The sequence below is a fragment of the Daphnia pulicaria genome, chromosome 4 (genome assembly GCF_021234035.1).
Source record: "Daphnia pulicaria isolate SC F1-1A chromosome 4, SC_F0-13Bv2, whole genome shotgun sequence".
Classification (NCBI taxonomy): Eukaryota; Metazoa; Arthropoda; class Branchiopoda; order Diplostraca; family Daphniidae; genus Daphnia; species Daphnia pulicaria.
In genome coordinates, this window is record NC_060916.1 from 12833410 (window position 1) to 12853152 (window position 19743).

At 38.6% G+C, this 19743-nt stretch overlaps 3 protein-coding genes, 1 long non-coding RNA gene and 1 other non-coding gene across 6 annotated transcripts; 2 read left to right on the forward strand and 3 right to left on the reverse strand.

The window, feature by feature from the left end:
- Positions 1-210: 210 nt before the first annotated feature.
- On the reverse strand, positions 211-13579 carry LOC124337016 (pinopsin-like). Of its 2 annotated transcripts, none has more exons than XM_046791020.1 (9): positions 13494-13579; positions 3783-4154; positions 3331-3719; positions 2505-2572; positions 2348-2439; positions 2055-2277; positions 1856-1988; positions 1138-1482; positions 211-1065 (listed from the first exon to the last, which is right to left on the reverse strand). In XM_046791020.1, exons 3-9 carry the CDS (start codon positions 3703-3705, stop codon positions 793-795), a joined length of 1509 nt encoding a protein of 502 aa, XP_046646976.1. In that variant the 5' UTR covers positions 3706-3719; positions 3783-4154; positions 13494-13579; the 3' UTR covers positions 211-792. The 2 variants fall into 2 exon arrangements, with proteins under 2 accessions (XP_046646976.1, XP_046646977.1); XM_046791021.1 differs by lacking the exon at positions 13494-13579 and adding an exon at positions 4273-4647 and having other exon boundaries at positions 3783-4190.
- Positions 8284-10428, forward strand: LOC124337740 (ionotropic receptor 21a-like). The gene is made up of 8 exons (XM_046791768.1): positions 8284-8403; positions 8496-8584; positions 8664-8745; positions 8813-8971; positions 9040-9244; positions 9301-9695; positions 9811-9968; positions 10047-10428. The coding sequence occupies exons 1-8, from the start codon at positions 8284-8286 to the stop codon at positions 10426-10428; spliced, it is 1590 nt and encodes a 529-aa protein (XP_046647724.1).
- LOC124336886 lies at positions 11549-16094 on the forward strand. The gene is made up of 10 exons (XM_046790779.1): positions 11549-12159; positions 12225-12712; positions 12775-12887; positions 12952-13196; positions 13273-13805; positions 13880-14039; positions 14176-14409; positions 14479-14972; positions 15052-15164; positions 15264-16094. The coding sequence occupies exons 1-10, from the start codon at positions 11960-11962 to the stop codon at positions 15885-15887; spliced, it is 3204 nt and encodes a 1067-aa protein (XP_046646735.1). The 5' UTR covers positions 11549-11959; the 3' UTR covers positions 15888-16094.
- A 1670-nt stretch (positions 16095-17764) lies between these two features.
- Positions 17765-18457, reverse strand: LOC124337398. The gene is made up of 3 exons (XR_006917321.1): positions 18371-18457; positions 18028-18118; positions 17765-17852 (listed from the first exon to the last, which is right to left on the reverse strand). It is a non-coding gene; the product is annotated as an uncharacterized LOC124337398 (long non-coding RNA).
- A 505-nt stretch (positions 18458-18962) lies between these two features.
- Positions 18963-19034, reverse strand: Trnac-gca. Its single transcript has one exon. It is a non-coding gene; the product is annotated as a tRNA-Cys (tRNA).
- Between the last annotated feature and the right edge of the window lie 709 nt (positions 19035-19743).

The window sequence follows — 19743 nt, forward strand, 5'->3', positions numbered from 1 at the left end:
AACAAACCAAAAATAAGTCGTTTGAAGGAAATGCAATATTGAATAAAAAGGGTACAGACCACTCTACGTGATGTTCAACGCCGTTCCGACTCAATAATCGAACCCAGACAAGTTAAATTCCAATGTTCCGGCAATGCTCTTAATACATTTGTGAACTCCCTCTTTCATTTTTTTTTTACATTATTCCAATATCCTTTTCCTCAGATGGAATTAAATTTTACATTATTTTTTATTCCACTCAACATCCATGTACGTATAGAGGGAAGCATAATTCATATGTAATGATGCACAATATAAACATCAGATGTTGTATAACCTGTGAAATTGTAAATGTCTTAAATGCTGTTGCAGAAGAAAAATTGAAAGATTTGATATGCACATTGCACAACCACTGAAAAGGACACATAATTAACTTTAAATTGAGTATGAGAGGAGACTACAATATAATTATCTGTAAATAATAACAAACAGTTGAGCTTATCAAATATCACACGCTCCGATACATGTACATATTAAAGATTAAAATGGCTAGTTGCAAATCAATAAACATCACATAATAACTTTAAACTGCCTTCCAAATAACGAAGGCTTACAAAGAACTGTAAAATGTGACTATGTGTCTATGAGTTGGGAAATGTTTGATTATTAGTGGGCCAAAAGGAGATATTGGTAAGAATAATTTGTACATCTTTCGCAAAGGTCGCACACCATACATACCACACAATCGAGACGGTTGATTCAGGTGTCCAATACACAAATCGTTCCAGACACCACGGTACACCATACCAGACACTATTCATCGTTGACAGTTACGAAAGAATTGTTTGGAGCCCGTGGGATGTCAAGGTTGCTGACCACAACGCCGGAAACGCCTTGCGAGGAAGCCATTTCTTTTGTTGACGGGTGCTGGACAATCGCCGGCTCGTCAGATCCGGGACGATTGAGTAATGTCCTCAGGTAATCTCGACGACGTTTGTGGCTAACGCCCATCGCCATCTGGCTGCGTTGATGGCGTTTCTTTCGACCCAGGAACCTGGACGAAAATTTCTCCCAAGCCGTCCGGAACTGTGTACACATTCAATTCAATAAAAATAGATTTGAATTTCTATATTGGGATTATTAATTCGCAGATCCTACCTGGGTATTGAGGAGTCCGTAGATAAGAGGATTGAGAACAGCTGACGTCTTAGCGAACAGGGAGGGGACCGTCGCTACAGCTGGTGAAATAGTTCCGGCATAAAATTTGGTTTCCGATGAAACCGAGTCATGGGTAACATTGTCCCCGATGAACGTTTCCACGAGTGCCATAATGGAGTAGGGAGTCCAAGCGGTAAGAAAAGCTCCAATCATGACGGCCACCATGAACGTCACTCGCTTCTCCACCGTGTCGCTATTGTTGCTGGTCTGTTGACTCTGTCGTTGGGCGTTGTTAGTCGTCGTCGTTTGAAGAGTCGTCCTTAGTTTCCTCCTCATTTCGCTCGTCTGTTAATTTAAAATGAAGAAATAATGATATATTTTAAGGGGCATAATCTTGATGGGCTGGAGGATTGGTCGACTTGCGTCAGACATTTTACTGGCGGCAATAATATAAGTAGTCTGGAGAAAACTTTTGATTTGCCTCTTTGGATGAATCTTTGTGACTTTCTTTGAAAAGTAATGAGAGTCTCAGGCTTATAGCCCCCCCCCCCCCCAACTTAATTGTGAAAGATGCGACAAAGCAACGGGTGTGCTTCTTCTTAACTTCGAACCCAACAACTTATGCAACTTTCATTATTATGCCCTTTCTTTTGCATAACAGTTGACAATTAAATTTACGATTCTTTTCAAAACTTGTTTCGTCGCTTGTAATTATTACCTTGTGGATGAAGAATACAATGCTGATGTAGGAGACGAAGATGCCCATCAGCGGAATAAACAGTCCCATGGCGAACATGTAGAGGATGTAGGAGCGATTGTTGTCCATTTTCGATTCCCAGTTGACTGAACAGCTAAAACATTTGATAATCAATAATTAGAAATGAAAATAAATTGAATATTACATCATCTCTTTGCACCTGATGTGAGCTGCTTCGCGATCGTAGCGGCCCCACCCGAAAAGCGGAGGGCAAGTGATGATCAGGGTATAAGTCCAGATGAATGTCAATAGGAGAGCTCCTTGACGACGGTCCAGCCGGCCGTTTGGATCGGTGAAGTTGCCATTGCGATTGGTAGGACACCAGACGACGTGCTGACACCGCCATAAAGCCAATACTGTTAGAGTGGTGATTGATCCTATTCCTGCAATAACACGAACAACTCATTAATTAGGAAAATCAATTGATTTTTTCGTTACATCACACAAAATCACCTGCAGTTGACATAATCATGGCGTAAGCCACGCATAATTCGTGACTGAAAGGCCAAGTAAACTTTAATGCGGCGGCGGCTGATATGGGCGTCCTATTCCGTCCAGAGAAATGAAATTGTTGAATCATATAAAAAATAAACTTTGGACAGAAATTTACCCGAAACCGGCGATGGCTCCGTCGGAGCAAGCCAAGTTGAGCAGCATCCAGTTCAAGGGTGTCATCTTCTGCGAATTGTACAACGGCGGATAATAATGTTGGCGTAACACGGCAACCGGCCATTAGCGTCAGAATAAAAAATAAAAGAATAAATTCATGTGCATTGCAATCTCTGATTACACAATAATATGACAGTGTCTAGTGGTATCTGGGAAACCAGTATCACTTTACAAACAAGGATAATAATTTTATTTTTCAAAATTACTTTGCTACTTTTCAGGGTATTGCTGCTCGAGGGAATATTACAGCTGCTATTATCGATTGGTCACGATCCGCCTAACCGCAAGATGTTCAAAAAATGACGAAGTAAAATTTGGAAACCAAATTTTGTCGGGAAATAAGGCGCAACATATTTCGCTTCGAGCTTCCGATGACGACTCGCGCAATAATTGGCGACCCATTTCAATTTGCGACCCAAGAGACTCGCAAATTCAACAGCAATTGAAGTAAATTACCGAATTTTTTTCGACTTTGACGTGCGTCATTGTATGAAAACGCTTACTGGGAAGATGTCATTTCATCAACAAGAATGAGACACACATAATAGTTCCCTTGATACGCGAACCTTCGTTTTTAGACATGAGATGCAGACGTAATTAACTTACTGGCAAACTGCCAGTCTCTTTTGCATAGGTAAATGAACACCGTCCATGCAATTTCAATTTCAATTCAACGAAAACACAAAAAGAACATCTTATTTGTACATAACGACAGATAGATGCAGTGGAGTAATAATTTTGGAGAATTCACGGAATTCGACAATTACCTGCGAGTCGCTGAGGATGATGATGACGACGACAATGTTCATAAACAGTCCGGCGATGCTGATGAAGAGCAAATAAGCGCTGGCCGACCAGTACACCCAAACGGGCATCAGAAAATATTCGACCGTAGGAACGGTGAGATTTTCTTCCGATTTGAACCTTCCGCTGCTGTTGAGAAACGATTCCTCCTCGCCTTGGACTTGGGGGATGTCCATCAGGAAGCCGAGCACCGCTCCTGAATTATCAAAGGAATTCGATTCGTAGTCCACCCATTCGATCCCGTTAATCGCCAGCGATCCGACGCACCCGCAGAAAGTTAGAAGGTAGACCCCAATGAAGTAAGGAATCCCAGCACTGATGACGGCTGAAATGGACATGCTCCTAACAGGATCTGCGATTTGAATAAATAAATTATTTAGTCGGGGAGGGCCACGTTTAAATTCTGAACGTCTACTGGAGTCAGATGTTGAGTGATGGAGGGTCTTATATATAGCGGCGTCCGTGTGTGTGTGTGTCAGCGCAGAAGCGCAGGATTTTTTGAAATGACCTTTATCCTTTTTATCACGGCTGTCGGCGCGCAACGGGTATCACAGTTGCCCATATTCTCCGATTGGCCTTGTACCTACTCGGAAATAATTTTTTTCAAATTTAGGATTTTCTTTTGAAAGAAGAACAGAAAATTCCAATTGGTCCAGGGTATGGTATCCTGAACATAAAGTGAGAGCTTTTCGCCTCCATTTAATCTGTAGAATCGAATACCACCGAGAAGAATTGTAGTGACTGGAAATGGACATCAAATTGGACAGCCTGTAATCCGATCAGAAGCCTTCGGTTGCTGAGCACGATCGGTAGCAAGGATCGCCTAGTGCACCGATATGAAATTTGGCAGAATCAGAATACAAATAAACCTGACAGGAATAGGCTGTTGCAGTTAATATAATTACCGATGGACGTTTCGCAGAAGATGATGACGTCATTTTTTTTTGGCAGATGCATTTCGCATTAATTGACAGCCCGAAATCGTCGTCGGTGGAAGACTGGAATCCTCGCCGAACAATCGCCGTAATATCCAAGTAGGATTTCGTGGTTAGCTAATCAAGATCCCATATTAAGGGAAGTTTTTGATTAGCTAATCAAGATCTCTTAAAGAACTTTTTGATTAGCGAGTGCATTCGCTAATTTTGCGCATTTTAGCGAATGCATCGATAATCGGCACTTCGTTAGCTAAAGAATTCGCTTAACATATGTGAATTAGCCAATGCCCAGAAGCTAATGTGCACTCTATTAGCGAGACCACTCGCTAATTTTTCAAATTTCGGAGTTTGGTCCCAAACGGTCCCAAACGACATTAGCGAATAAACTCGCTAATTAAATTTCATTAGCGAAATCACTGGCTAATAGATAACTTCAAGCCCTCTTTCACTTATACCAGAAAACTCCAAATAGCGAATCAACTCGCTAAAGCACGCCAATACATACTCCATTTGCATTCGCTAAAATGCACCAAATTAGCGAATGCACTCGCCAATCAAAAAGTTCTTTAAGAGATCTCGATTAGCTAATCAGAAACATTCCTCAAGGGATCTTGATTAGCTAACTTAGCTTATAAACCAGCGACCCTATCCAAGTGTGAATTCCACAAATAAGCAACTCAATGCGCACATTCAAGTATGATTGCTTTTCATTCACGGCAGTCAACTTCCCAATTCTTTCATTTTCAAGGGGGAAACCAAGTATCGTCTACAGGCAAATGTCAAGTTGGTTGTTATTGCACGAAACGAATATCACATTCAAATCAATATGCAAACAAGACCCGTCGAAATGTCACCAACGACTGTGTACAGACTTTGATGACTTTTGCAAGTTTTGCTGCCCGTCAACTCTTGATTGGATGAGGAGGGGAAAAAAAAGGTGATTTTCAGTTTTCAAATTCGTCTGCAACGATTGCTTTTTGAATTTGAAAAAAATAAATAAATAAATAAACTTTCGAGGTTAAACGTGTGCTATATCCGCAGTAAGTTTTCTTTCCACCATATAGTTAGCCCGGACAACGTCTACGCATAATATATTCGTCAAGTGTAGTGTATATTTTTGATCGCGGAGAAATACCGGGAAGAAATCTCACGTTCCCCATCCTCGTGGATATCAATGTTATATAAGATAACATCTCGGTTGCCATGTGCCGTCGGCATCACGCAACGTTACGAAATAAGCATAAACATATAGTCAAAGTTTCACTTCATTTCTTAAACAAGAAATGAGGGGAGGCGCATATCGATCGTCACGTTTTTTCTCCGCACGACACACGTGTGCCCAATCTGGAAAACGAACTAAGGACTAGTGATTAATAAATAAATAAAAAAAGATTGGATTTCAAATCTTCCAAACTAATTGTTTTTTTGTTTTTTGTTTTTTTTTTTTTTTTCTTTTAAATCTTGAAAAATATTTTTTTATTCCAATCACTGAACATGATGGAGACGCAGGCACAAAGCGAACCGGTAAATTATTTATAGAGAGAGGTACAATAATGAGCACCTGTGGCCATTGTTCTGAAGGTCATCACCCTACGTATACGCAAAAAGAAAGACAATAAAAGCTTGTCCTTATTTTTTTAAAAAAAGGACCGACCGGGAGATTCGACCGTTTTTGAATAAAAATACGTCACCGGAAGTTTAAATTAAAAAAAAAAAAAAAAGAGGAAAAATTATCATTCGACTACCCCTTTTCCCACGTCACCTCCATGCATCACTCGGTTGTTCCCTGCGTTGCAGGATGTCATTGTAATTCAAATTCAAACATCAATTCGAGAGAGCTATAGTTTGGTTGTCATTTTGAATAACTCGGACTCGAACGTCAGACTTTTCACAAAGACAATGGCAACCACCAAATTATTCAAGCCCACACAACCTCAATGACTTTCGGCCAGAAGAATAGAATTTCAAAGTTTTCTCGACGGGAATGGCCGTCTTGAATCATTTAAACAATAGACAAATGTAAAAAAAACAAAAAAACAAAACAAAACATTAAAACAAGTTGAAATAATAAATGAGCAAGTTCACAAGTTGCCGGATGTTGTGCGATCAATATGAGAGAGACACTATACAGCATTTCTTGTGTGCGTGTGTGTGTGTGCGTGTGTGTGTGTGCGTGTGTGTGTGTAAAGACGTGCTGTCGCAGCTCGGAAAACATCTTGTATAGCCTAAAGATATTCAGTAATTGGATCTGTTCAGATAATAGACTTTTGGGTTGGACGATGATAAAACACACGTGCACAGTGTGGCTTTTAGAGCTTGTTATTTTGCGTTTCTTTTAAAAATCTTAATTGGTACTTTGCAGTTGACTTTTAATTGCTGATATTAGCAAATTTTTATTCGCAAATGACGCACGAGCATGCCAATCAGTAGATCATGTCACACAGGATAAGCATCAAACGAAGGAAGGAAATTGAATATCTGCAATCTGCGATGCGGAATTTTTGTACGTCTTTTGAGAAATAATTTGGTGATTCATTAAAAAGATCTAAAGCTTATATTATCAGATATTCGACACTAAGTATCTCCCCCCCGCTGGTGCTGTTTAGCTACTTCAATGTATTCCGAGATCATTCGTTGCTAAGCTCGTCTAAACAGAGCTTCGGGTTATTGCGAGCTTTGTGGCACACTGTCCGATCCGTCTGGATGCGTCAATGCCATACCGGGAAATGTTTGCTTACGTATAAAGGCCCCTGAACAATGCAACAATCAACCGCACATTGACGTAGGTGGAAAGAAATCGTTTTTTAAAAACAGATTGCAAGAGAAATGAAATTCTTTTGATGTTACCTTTGTCCGAGATTTTACTTTCTGCTGGGCCGCAACCTCCAAACTGGAAACACGCACGTCCCACGCCCGGCTTCAGACTGAAAATGAGAAAAAGAGAAACAAGTGAATAACAAATTTTGCGAGGCGGGAAAATGTCATTTGGATTTTGCATCGCTATTGTCGCTAGGGTAAAAAAACCGTCTAACCCTGCTAGATAAAATGTAGAAAAAAACTAAATTAAAGAATCCTTTTCTCCGAAAAATTTGAAATGTAATCTTTTTTTTTAATCGTGGCGACAAGAAAGCCCGTTTCAGAGAAATCAAACCCGAGAATTTACAACCTAAAAATCCGACAGAATTCTCACTCTCAGATATTGTTATTTTTTCCACTGAATTTTGATAAGAAAACTTTGCTTACGCAAACAAAGGCTATAACTTCCTCTTCGTGAAAACTTTCCGTGTGCACAGAGCCGCAGAGAAACACTTTTCCTGTTAAATAGATTAATTTTTTTGTTAAATCTCAATAACGCGCACAACAGAATAACATTAATTCGATCTAATGTATGCAATTTGAAATAATTCTTCTGCAACTGAATTTCACTGTGGCAATTCGAAGAAGATCTATTTTGATGTCAAGTAAACGTTGAAGTTGCAAGGGCGGAGATAAATGATATGAAATTACCAGAAAACTATACACTTACTAATATTGGAGGACCCATAGTCTTGTTGGAAATGACGTTCGTTTCTGGTCGGATGGCGCCGGGTGGAAGCAAGTCATCCGTTCATCATGATCTTTGAAAACGCGTTGAAAAATTAATGATCATGTACATACAGAAAAGAACTACCAAACACCACATAAACAAGTCGACCGAATAATGGGAAGATATTCAGAAAGGTTTTAGATATTTTATGGGTGAAAGAGAGTGATTAGTGTAACAGACACGTCGTTGAGTATTCTTTCTCGAATATACTGAAAGGACGTTGCTTAGCGACCGTGATTTAGGCTGCTAGCTATGCTCAATATCAATATGTAGATGTCCGTAAACGGCGGATGGAAGAAAACCATATAGGCCTCTAAATGACTTCCAATGTAACGTCAAAGCTCCGAAGGAAAGTGAAGAAGTCAGACGCTTCGCTGGCGTAGGTGCCCCCAGAAATGGACATCACTTTAACTGTAATTATTGTGATGATTTGGCCTAACTATTGGACAGTTGGCTACTCATCAAATTCTGGCTCAGAGAATCCGCTCAATGGCCAACATTTCCGTGTTATCTGGGTAAGTTTGAAACAAATCTTCAATTATAATTTACTAGAGTTATTAGCTTGAAATAAAATTATCCGAAATTTTTTTTTTATTTGAAATTCCAGCCTTTGTGGAGTGGTAATCCTAAAGGAATGCTTGGACCACTCAAAGGAGGTGTAGCGCTCGATTACCTGGCAGCCCGTTTGAACTTTACGTAAACATTAAAACAATTGTTGAATAATTAAATTCCAAATGACCATTGCACGAATCTCATGAAATCTAAATGATTCCAGGTACGAGATGGTCCGCGTAACGGAAAACAGATTGGAACCAGCGGGGAAAGAAAAGGGACTTTTCAACTATTTGTGGGATCAGGTCAATCATTTTCAATTACGCCAACGCTATCAACAGGAAATAAATTACATTAAAATTAAAATTTTAGAAAGCTGACTTTCTGATTCAAGATGTGGTGCAAACATTCGATCGCCATAAATTCGTTGATTTGACTGTGCCTTGGATCTTCGGCTCGTTTGCATTACTTATGGCCGTCCAGGACGACACGGCCAATATCGACGCTGTCATCAAACCGTTCCAATGGCCGGTATTTGCATTGAATATTTTACATTCAACGATTTGGATGAGTAGAAACACTATTATCTCATATTACAGATATGGTTAGGACTTGCCATTGCAGTTGTTTGCGTCATCTTTGTTCTAAATCTTTTACAACGGTGTTACGCATATCATTCTCCATCTCAAACGACTCCTACGTCAATAGAACTTTCAGACACAAATCCAAACCTGTTGAATAACCGTCGTGCCCCACTCATTGGACAGCAATATCTCTACGTGCTTGGCAATTTGTTGTCGCAAGGTTCGGGATGGAAATGTTATTTCCAAGAAAAAGGTTATCTATTTTAATTAACACAGGTGTTCCTGACCCATCAAATCGCCTATCCTTTCGCCTTGTGGCTGGCGTTTGGAGTCTGGCCGCTTTCATCTTCGTCCAAGCCTACACTTCGACGCTCATCACCTACGTCGTGACTCCGGTGAATCCCCCGCTAGTCAGTTCGGCTTACGACTTGGTCGACAAAAAGGATATCAACGTACTCGTCAGGAAATCGGGGGCTATAGACACCATGTTTTCGGCAAGCATTTCAAATTTCGATTCAGTCATCTGTTTCACTCAATTTCCTGTCATTGTTGAACTGGCATCTTCCATAAAAACAGAATCCGGACAATTCAAAGTTACTGGGGAGGACTCTACGCGACAGAATCAATTCTTTTCCGCAATCTCGGTGCACGTCGTCATCGGAATGCGTCAAGTTTCTTTCTCCGGGGTCAAGAAACATTTTCATAGATGTAAAGTGTTAATTTTCCCCTTTGAACCTTATAATTAATCCGGCAGCGATGAGAAAATATCTGATTGAATTTCTCTAGGGAACAGCTTACCTGATGGACGCCATCAGAGAAGATTTTAACAAGACAAGGAAATGCAATTTGCTTTTGTTAAAAGACGCCATTGTTGGAAGTACTGTCGAAATTTCCCTAATCGCCTTGCCCAAGAACAGCAAATACACGAAAACGATCAGTAAAGCGTAAGTATATAAAGATGAAGCCTAAATAAAATGTTCACATAGAAAATGAAACTAAAAATGTCAAAATTTTAAAAAAAGAATGTTGGAACTCATTCAAACTGGCATCATAGACCACTGGGATTTGTGGTTCCGACCGATGCCTCTCCAATGCCTACCAAACTTCAAAAGCGTTTACAAACCGAAAAACAGCAAAACCCTGAAAATGAAAAATAATCCGCCGGCTCTTTCGCTCAAAAATTTGACCGGAGCTTTTATCGTCCTGGTTTTTGGATTCAGCATTTCACTTTTGGCTTTTCTTGGAGAGCAAATCGTCTCGATGCCTGAACGCCACCGTCAACGATTACAGCGAGCCCGGAATAAAGTTGTAAAACATTCGTGTCAAATTGATAAGAAAGAAGAGCCTAGTACTGAAATGGATGTTGCTGGAGTAGAGAAAACAGGCGATATTGAAGTCAAATAAAATCGCCAAAAGATGTTTACTTTATAAGAGGAAGTTTTAGAGTCGGCAATGTTAGACTGACGTGTGAAACATAATTTAAAAATTCTTTATCTTATTTTTTAGTAAAAACCGGTAAAAACGCAAACACCTTTCTGTCCCAGTTGAGTTTTGCACTTACATGCATACAATGTGAAAGTAAATAAATGATAACAACACAAGACTTTCATCTGCAAGTTATTTTCGTTGTTTATTCTAATTTCTATCACTTTCTGTGGCTGAGTAGTACTAAAGAACGAAAGTAAACTTTAAATTCCACCGGCGTCGTTTGTTGCATCGACATTTTCTTCGACATTTTGTCATGTGTAGGATTGATTCATGTTTGGACTTGAACTAAGTAAGGAGACATGTTACAGAAATAAGACCAAAATATTCAAACGTGTTTGGGCTGGAATAGGGAGAAGAAGGAAAAATTAAACATAATTAACTTGTATGTGATAGAGAAGGTGGCGTGGCCGGAACCTTAATAATGGAATAATAATAATCAATGCGCAATATTTTCTCTAAATCCTTACGGATGTTTCTTGAATGATTTTTTTAAATCTTGTCCGGAGAATAAACACCATTGAGGACGTTGCCGGAATCATTCTTTTCGACTTGCGAAAAGGATTCTCGGAAACCGTTTGATCCACGTTCAGCATAGTTCAGAATGACGAAGCGATTCGTTTTTCTTCTTTCGATTCTATTCGTCTGCGGCATTAAAATTTCGGCTTGTACCTCGATAAACACATTTCCGCTTGATAGGATGCCAATGGCATTTCCGGTGAACTTGTCACATAACCACGTCGCAATATCAGAATATGTCTTATTTTTTATTTTACATTTATGGATTTAGATTTTTTGTTTTTCGCTTTGTTGACTTCATGCTTCCTGTGATTGCTCTTTTCGCTATTTTTTTTACAAAAATCGTGGTCGCAAAGTGCTTCATGTGGGGGGGGGGGGGGGAAGAAAATGTAAAATATGCGATACCATCGTCAAACACACAATAAGTGGCAGAAATGCGACGCTGCAAGCACTTTTGTTTGCTTGACGAAGGGCTGAAGACTTGATGTGTGCTGTGGACACACTCCTTAATAGGTAATAATTGACAAGCTCCCAGACGGGAGCACGTGATCAACACGACATCCAAACAGATCGTCTGGAAACTGACCTCTAGTCTGTGCCCGCAAGCACAGCAACCACGACAGCATCTCTTGAGTACTTCAGCAGAGTCTAGCTGAGACTCCACAAGGACTCTACTACGCAGACTGCGTGCTACAACTATCATGTTTGTGTCGTTACGGCTTAATACAGGCTGTACCTCCACGTAACACCAGCTGTTACAGTACTTACATTTTTCTCATCTGATTGTGGCTTACCAAAATCCTGAACGCAACTGAGAGGGAACTCTTGTTAGCATCTGCACGTCGCAACGCAAAGTGAAGAACTACTACGAGTTAAGAGTAATTTATTGAAGAAACCTTCTAGTGCCAGTGGCTTAATAATACACACCAGAATGGAAATCAGTTTTGATCGTTCTGAAGTATTAGGTCGAGGAGGTTATGGTAAAGTTTTTAAAGGGTTCTGGAGGGATCGACCAGTGGCCGTGAAACGAATCGTATTAACAAGCGACGAGCAAGAGGAAAAAAGTTTGCAAAGGCTTGATCATGACAATGTGATTAAACTTTACCACGCAGAAAGGGATGAAAATTTCAGGTAACATATTTCTTTTAATGCAAAGATGTTAACCATTTGGCGATAAAATAACATCTCTAACGCAGATATTACGTCCTGGAATTGTGTGAAGCTTCGTTAGACAAATTGTTCTTGCCAAACGGAGATCCTAAAATATACATGGGGCCAATCCCTTCACCAGAGGACGTTCTCAGGCAAATGGCCATAGGACTGGCATATATTCATGACATGGGGCTTGCTCATCGTGATGTAAAACCAGAAAATGTCCTTATTTCATCGACTAAGGATGTTGTACTGATGAAATGGGCTGATTTCGGGTTAAGTAAAACCATCAATAAAAAAGAAGATGCAACGCGTGGAGTTCAAGGAACTAAGAAATGGCTTGCACCCGAGTTATTGGAATCGTCAAGTGGAACAACACTATCGAGGTATCAAAGAAGTACAGTAAAGAGCGATGTCTTTGCAGAAGGTTCCGTCTTTGCTTACTTCCTTACTGATGGCGAACATCCTTTCGGCACTGAACGTTCGGAAATATCGGATAACGTTAAAAAAAATAATCCAGTTAATTTGACCAGTATGTTTTATTTTATTCTATCAGATTTCAATGCGCTAATCAATTTCTTTGACGGTTTCTAGATATTCAGTCTTCACAGGCTAAAAAGTTAATTGGCAAAATGTTGGCCAGAAATCCAGAAGACAGAATAAATTCGTCCGATGTTGTTAAAGAACTCGCGGATATAAACGACCAGGTAAGTTAAGACAAATTGATGCAAAATACTCTGATTGATCTTTTGTTTTCCAATTTTGCTTCAGTTAAAAGAAGATCTAAAATATGTAGATAGCATGGTGCCATCAGTTTATCGAATCAAAAACGAACTGGGATCTGGAGGTTTTGGGAGCGTCTGGGAAGGAGTTTGGCGACGTCAGAAAGTGGCCGTTAAAAAAATGATAATTTCTGACTTTACAAAGTTATGCCGCGAAAGAGAAGAAAGCTTGCTAAAGCTTAATCATCCTAATGTCGTTAAGATGTACCACATTGAAAGTAATTTAGATTATAAGTAAGTCTGTAAATAATATATTGCGATATCATAGATATTTGGGAATTTTTTTAAAGTAGATTTTTTAAATGCTTAGATATTTCGCCTTGGAACTCTGCGATGCCTCGTTAGACAGATTATTCCTAAAAGGTGTCGAACAAGAAAAATACAGGGGGCCAAGACTGCAAGATATGCCTTTACCACAAAATGTGTTTTCCCAATTGGCCGAAGGAATGGCTTACATCCACGAAAAGGGTATAACTCATCGTGATGTAAAGCCTTATAATGCACTTATCCACGTCAGAAAGAGATTGGAACAGAAACATCAAGTTATTTTTAAATGGGCCGATTTTGGAGGAAGCAAAAAAGTGAACATAACAGGAGAATGCTCAATGAGTGGTTTTAAATTTACAACGAACTGGTGCGCACCTGAAGTACTAAAAATTTACGAACAAAGTTCTCAGTCTAATCGAATAACGGAACGATACGGCACCGACGGCACTATCCAAAGCGACGTTTTCTCAGAGGGTTTGGTGTTTATATACTACTTACTTAAAGGTGAACATCCTTACGGAAATCATTTCTACAACAAGCACAAACTCAAGGAGGGCGATTCAATCAACTTAGAGAGTAAGGTCTCGTTATGTTATTTGAAGCAATTTTTTCAACAACATAATTATTGTTAATTAAATTTCTTTTAACAGACATACCTATTGAATATCACATGTTTAAAAAGTTGATAGCAAATATGTTAAAATCTAACCCTGAAAAAAGACCGTCATCGAAAGAAGTAGCTGAGAAACTTGCATCATCGAGATTTGTAAACGTATCTGCTGCGCTTGGTGATACTTCGGATTCCACAAGGTAGGACACCTCACCAATTCATAATATAATGAATCACTTTTGTAAAATGTTATAGAGCTTATAGAGGTGATGTTAATTAATGCTGTTTACACTACTATCGTAATTGTCCTTAATTTGTGTCATTGATTATTTATAGCCCATCAATTAAAACCCGATCAATACAAATCGATAAGGAAACTATACTTGGAAGGGGGACATTTAGTGTAGTATTTAAGGGATATTATGATGGCGTGGGATCTGTAGCAATTAAACGAATTCAACTGGACGATTCAAATAACCAAGAGAATACTCAAATGATTTTAAATAATCAAAATAACACTTGTCAAAACATCGTCAAACTTTATCACGTTGAAAACGACGACGATTTCAAGTACATATAATTTTATCCAAGACTAGTGTTGGTAGAAAATAATGAATGAGTATTATATTTTCTTGCTAGGTATTTCGCATTGGAGTTATGTGCAACATCACTGGATAAACTGTTTCTGCCTGATTACCATCGCAGAAAGTACAATGGGCAAAAACCAAACATTTTTGAGGTTATGTACCAGTTAGCATTTGGGCTGGAGTACATGCATTCAAAAAATATTGTCTACCGAGATATTAAACCGGAGAATGTTTTAATATCCGTCGACACTACTAGCAAGAAAATCACATTGAAATGGGCTGATTTCGGATTCACCAAACCCAAAGGTGAACAAGGAAGTGTGTCATTCTCAGGAAGTGGTGTTAACCAAACATCGATTTGGTTAGCACCCGAGTTACTAGACCAATCCTATGAAGAAAGAACAAAACGAAATACAAAAATGAGTGATATATTCGCACAAGGGCTTCTCTTTTGCTACTTTCTTTTAGAGGGCCAACATCCCTTTGGCTCGTCTCATTTCAAAATTTTGATGAACATAGCCAACAACCAAAAAGTTCATTTTGAAAGTAAGACAATAATTTTGTCTATAGAATTCTGACTAACAGGAATTGTTTTCCGCGCTATATTCTTCACTTTATTTAACAGAGATTGAATCAAGCTGCTGTCGTGAAATAATCTTGAAAATGTTGGAACCCAATCCTAATGTTCGAATTACATCATCAGAGTTGGTAGCATTTGTTCAATCAAAACAAGAAGTGGTAAGATCATTTACATTTTTGTGAAGACTCGCAATAATATATACCTAATAGCGTGAACACAATTAATTTTTTCTTTTTAAATAACGTTTGCAAATGTAGTTGGAAGTAAGACTATTTGCTTTGTTGGAGGAAACGCCTCCAATTTTGAATGAAATCGAAAATGTCATTCGTGAAGGCGTCAATATCAATGGCGTCAATGAAAATGGATTAACACCACTCCTTCGTCTCATACAAAAAAAAGGGGGTGATTTGCTGCAAGTTATTCCACTTTTGCTTAAACGAGGAATCGACGTTAATCACAAGGATGAAGATGGATGGAATGTCCTTTTTTTCTTGTGTCACCATTATCAGGAAGATAATCTGATCGAAATTATCAGACTTCTGATAGAACATGACATCAATGTTAGTTGTAAAGACAAGGACGGGAAAAACGTTCTCCATTTGTTATGCAAAAAATATCAGAAAGACAACCTTGTCGATATCATTCAACTTCTCATAGAACGGGACTTTGACGTTAATTTAAAAAACAAGGAGAACATTCTTCATTTTTATTGCACAAAGTATAAGGGGGAAATTTTTATTGATATTGTCAACATTTTCCTAGAAAACGGTGTCGAAGTGGTTTCCGGAGGAATCGACGCGAGACGTTTGGTTCGTAATCCAAAATACCCCATAAGGCCAAATGCGGCAAAAATAATTGAATTAATGGATGCCAAATGTTAAAACGCAAAATGATTCATTTTGATCGTGATTGAGAAAAAATGTTTGATAAATGTCGAGATTCTTTGGTGTACCATTCATGTGTGTACGCACAAAATTTAGTCCGCACGCACTTAACAAAGTCTTCCCACATATTTTTGTGTATTCATTTGTGTACAGGCAGTATTTTGTTCAGTAAATGATGTATTAAAATACAATATATCCCAGTAAGAAAAGAAATGATTAAACCAATATTTTTTTTAAATAAAATAAGCAAACGGGAATATTTTAAATTCGAAAGGGTTTTGCAAAAAAAAAATTTGTGGGAACAGGACTGGCGAAAATTTAAATTGTACAGCAAATTCTGGCTAATTACCTACGAATGCCCATTTACCGTGTCATGGACGCGGGAAATCCTTCTATACAATTTCGACTTTGCTGTTAACACCCGAAATGAAGTTGAACTAAATGCCATTGTAGAACTTCGGAAAAACTTTTGGGGCAATCAAAACATTTCCCAATTTCAAGTAGCAGGGCAGCTTTTTTTTTAGTAGCTTCATCAATCGCTTCGAGAAATTAGATAAAAAACGACAAAAAAAAACAACAACAAAAAACAACAACAACAAAAGGGTGCGTCACCTTCTATTGTTTCTTTTTCCATTGTTTGCTCTAAGTTTAGACTAATAACTTTGTTGTAACGATAGAAAGAGAAAAAAAAAAGGAAATTCTGTTGCAAATTTAAAAAAAACGGAACCAACAAGTCATCTACCATACCCTTATTCACGATGATTCGATCAGCTACGAGCATTTAAAAAAGGTACACCACAATGCTATCCTCTCAACAAAATGGCCAACATAAGCTTTTACAGATATCGAACCGAAAAAAAAAAAAAAGAAAAAAGAACATATCTATAGAAATGCAACGAAAGTCAAAAGAGGCAGTGGTTAGAGCTAGAGCTCTTGTCATTCGTACATTCCAACGACAAACTGTCGGACAGTCTTCAAAACATATTCATACATGAAAGATAGTTAGAGGCAGTGGTAGAATTGAAAAGAAATAATGATATTCGATCGATAATGATATCGATACTTTGATCAGAAGGAAGTGTTGGTAGAAATATCTCATCTAGTTACTCATACGTGAGCCACAAGACATTTTCTTCAAGGGGGATTTCTTGCAAATGATGAAACAGAAGTTTTACCGACAACTACTGACCTGCTGCTCATTTCAGATATGTACAAGAGTCAGCAATTTTTTTCTGCAATGACACGGAAGCTCTGTCGACCGCGTTTTAGACTGTTTCCTCAAAAGTTTATCCCCCTAGCTAAAACCAGCACTAAAGTGAACCGAATTTCCAAGGAAGTATCGAAAAAAGTCATTCTACAACCCGATGAAGGCTTCAACACTAATCATTTAAAATGTACTTGACTGCAACAATGAAGAGGATTATTTTAGGGCTCCCTGGGATAAAACTGAGTTATATAAATCCTAACTTTTCAGGTTATTTCTATGATTGCGAAACTGTTCTGATATCAAGTTATTCACAACGATGTCCGATATTCTTACTCTAGATCGATCAAATGGCCTGGTTTATCCAAGATGAAAAGCACTATTCGCTTAACATTCGGACATGAGGACATTTTCAAGAATACGCAAATGGCAAAAGAATCTGATGGCTTTTAAAAAATGATACTCATTTGCTCGCTGTATTTTGCTGTCAGTTGAGCAACTTGCCAAACCAAACCAGCAGTTGAGGGATGTTTAACGAATACGAAAATAGGGAAAATATAGGTAACTGTTCCTACCTTGAAGCCTGGGAAATACAGCCAGGTATCTCCAAGGGCTCCTTCCGCAGAAAAGTTGATACGTCACACGGGATAAGGGGAGCGGCGCCCTCGTGAATGCGTTCCCAAACACATGATTGTACACGAGGAAAAGGGGTATAGCCCGACATCGGTGGATTCGCCATCGAACGGGATCCTATTTACCTGCATGAAAAAAAAGAGTATAAATGTTATGGGAAATATTTATGGAAACCACGTACAAACAACAAAAACTTGAAAATGTGGCAATTGGTGAACATTCATTTTTATTCAACGATAGTAGCAGACTGCACTTTTAAAAGCAAGTCATCTAATCATACATAACCTAGATGAAACATACCACATCGATGAAGCTGTGACTGCTGCTCATAACAATTTTTATACCGGCAAGCAAAACTTGTTGGTGTTGATGACTACCTCAGTACTCAATTCTGCATAAAGATAAAAGGTAATTGGGAAATTAGATTAGGAACAAAGTAAATGGCAAACCATGCTGCCATGCCATTGTCTGGGACTATGGGGGCTTACAAGCATACATCATAGACTGTCTATCATAGAAGTCTATGCTTACATGAAAAGTACTAATAAAGAACCAACATTTTAAAAGTTTGGATCAAGTTACTCCTCTCAATTAAAGTCTCCATAATCTTACAATTTTGTTTCTTAGTTTTTAAGTTATTCACCTGATAAACAGCACAGACATGAAACTGACTGCATGAAACACAAACATCACATTTATGATAATTTGTTCACATCTATTATTCGTGCAGCCATTGTTAAAACGACATTGCCATTTTTACATGTCTTTTCTTCGAGGACTCCCGCCAAAAACAAACATTTTGAGAAAAACTGTCAAGTTTAAAAATATAAAGGGCGGTGAATAGTTATAGGCCTACCTATTTGACAATAATTTAAATTAGATATGTTTTTTTTATTATATTAAGCAAAAGGGATTTTGGAGTAGTTTTCAATCTGGGAGCACGTTCGTACTTCAAACTTCATTGACTTCACACTGGGCCTTAATTAATTATAATAACTTTGCATATTACCGAGTGAACGAACGGTTTAGAATGATGGGTGCACCTTCACATCTCGATGTGAATTTAGCAGAATACATATGCAACCGATTCACGCACTAATTGGATGAACACAGGATCGACTTGCATTCAGTACCTGTTTTAATATTAATCTTAGTTTATCAATGGAGTCTCTCGAGCTAATTCTTCTTGTTTAAAAAAAAAAAACGATTTGTTATTCTTCCTTTTATTATTTATCAGGGGGCACCTGGGGTTGAACCGGGGACATTCCGATCTGCAGTCGGATGCTCTACCACTGAGCTACACCCCCAGAAACTTTGCTCAATTTGCTCAATTTGCCTCTGCTAATTAAAATCACGCTGCAAATCGCATCCTTGTATTGATTGAATAATGCGGTTACCTGAGGCAGATGGTTGCAACTTATGGTCAGAAACTCTTTAAAAAAAATCTGTTGCCATACTAGTGACATTGATAAATACATTCCACTTGCTATAGGATGCGAATGGCATGTCTGATGACCTTTTTCGCGTAAGGATTGGAATTTTGCATTGGGATAACGTGGGTTTCATCAAGGTTAGATCGATAAACACTAGAATTAATAAACTCACTGAGAAGTGAAAATTGACATGAGTCGGTTGGATGCGCAACAAGATGCTGTGAGGTAATAAAATATTACCGTGCAAAAATGCGCTAAGAGAAAGAAAACTTTTCCTCTGGATTATACGCGGTGCTGCGGATAGGCAAATTAGAAATTTATAGACTGATAACTCGAGGTCGGACAAGTAGTAGTGGACTGTATTTAAAAGCAATCAATGTCTGTCGTGTAACATCAAGTCACTGTCAGAATCAGAACATCGACACATAATCAGGCATCCATCATCATCAACATCAATCCTATTCGAGTAAAAGGGAGTCACTAACAATTCAAGTAAAGCACGAGAAGTAAAAATACCTGGAGACCAGTCTTCGATGGGGAAATGGAAATAAGAGTGGTCCGTCCTGGACACACTCATGCACAT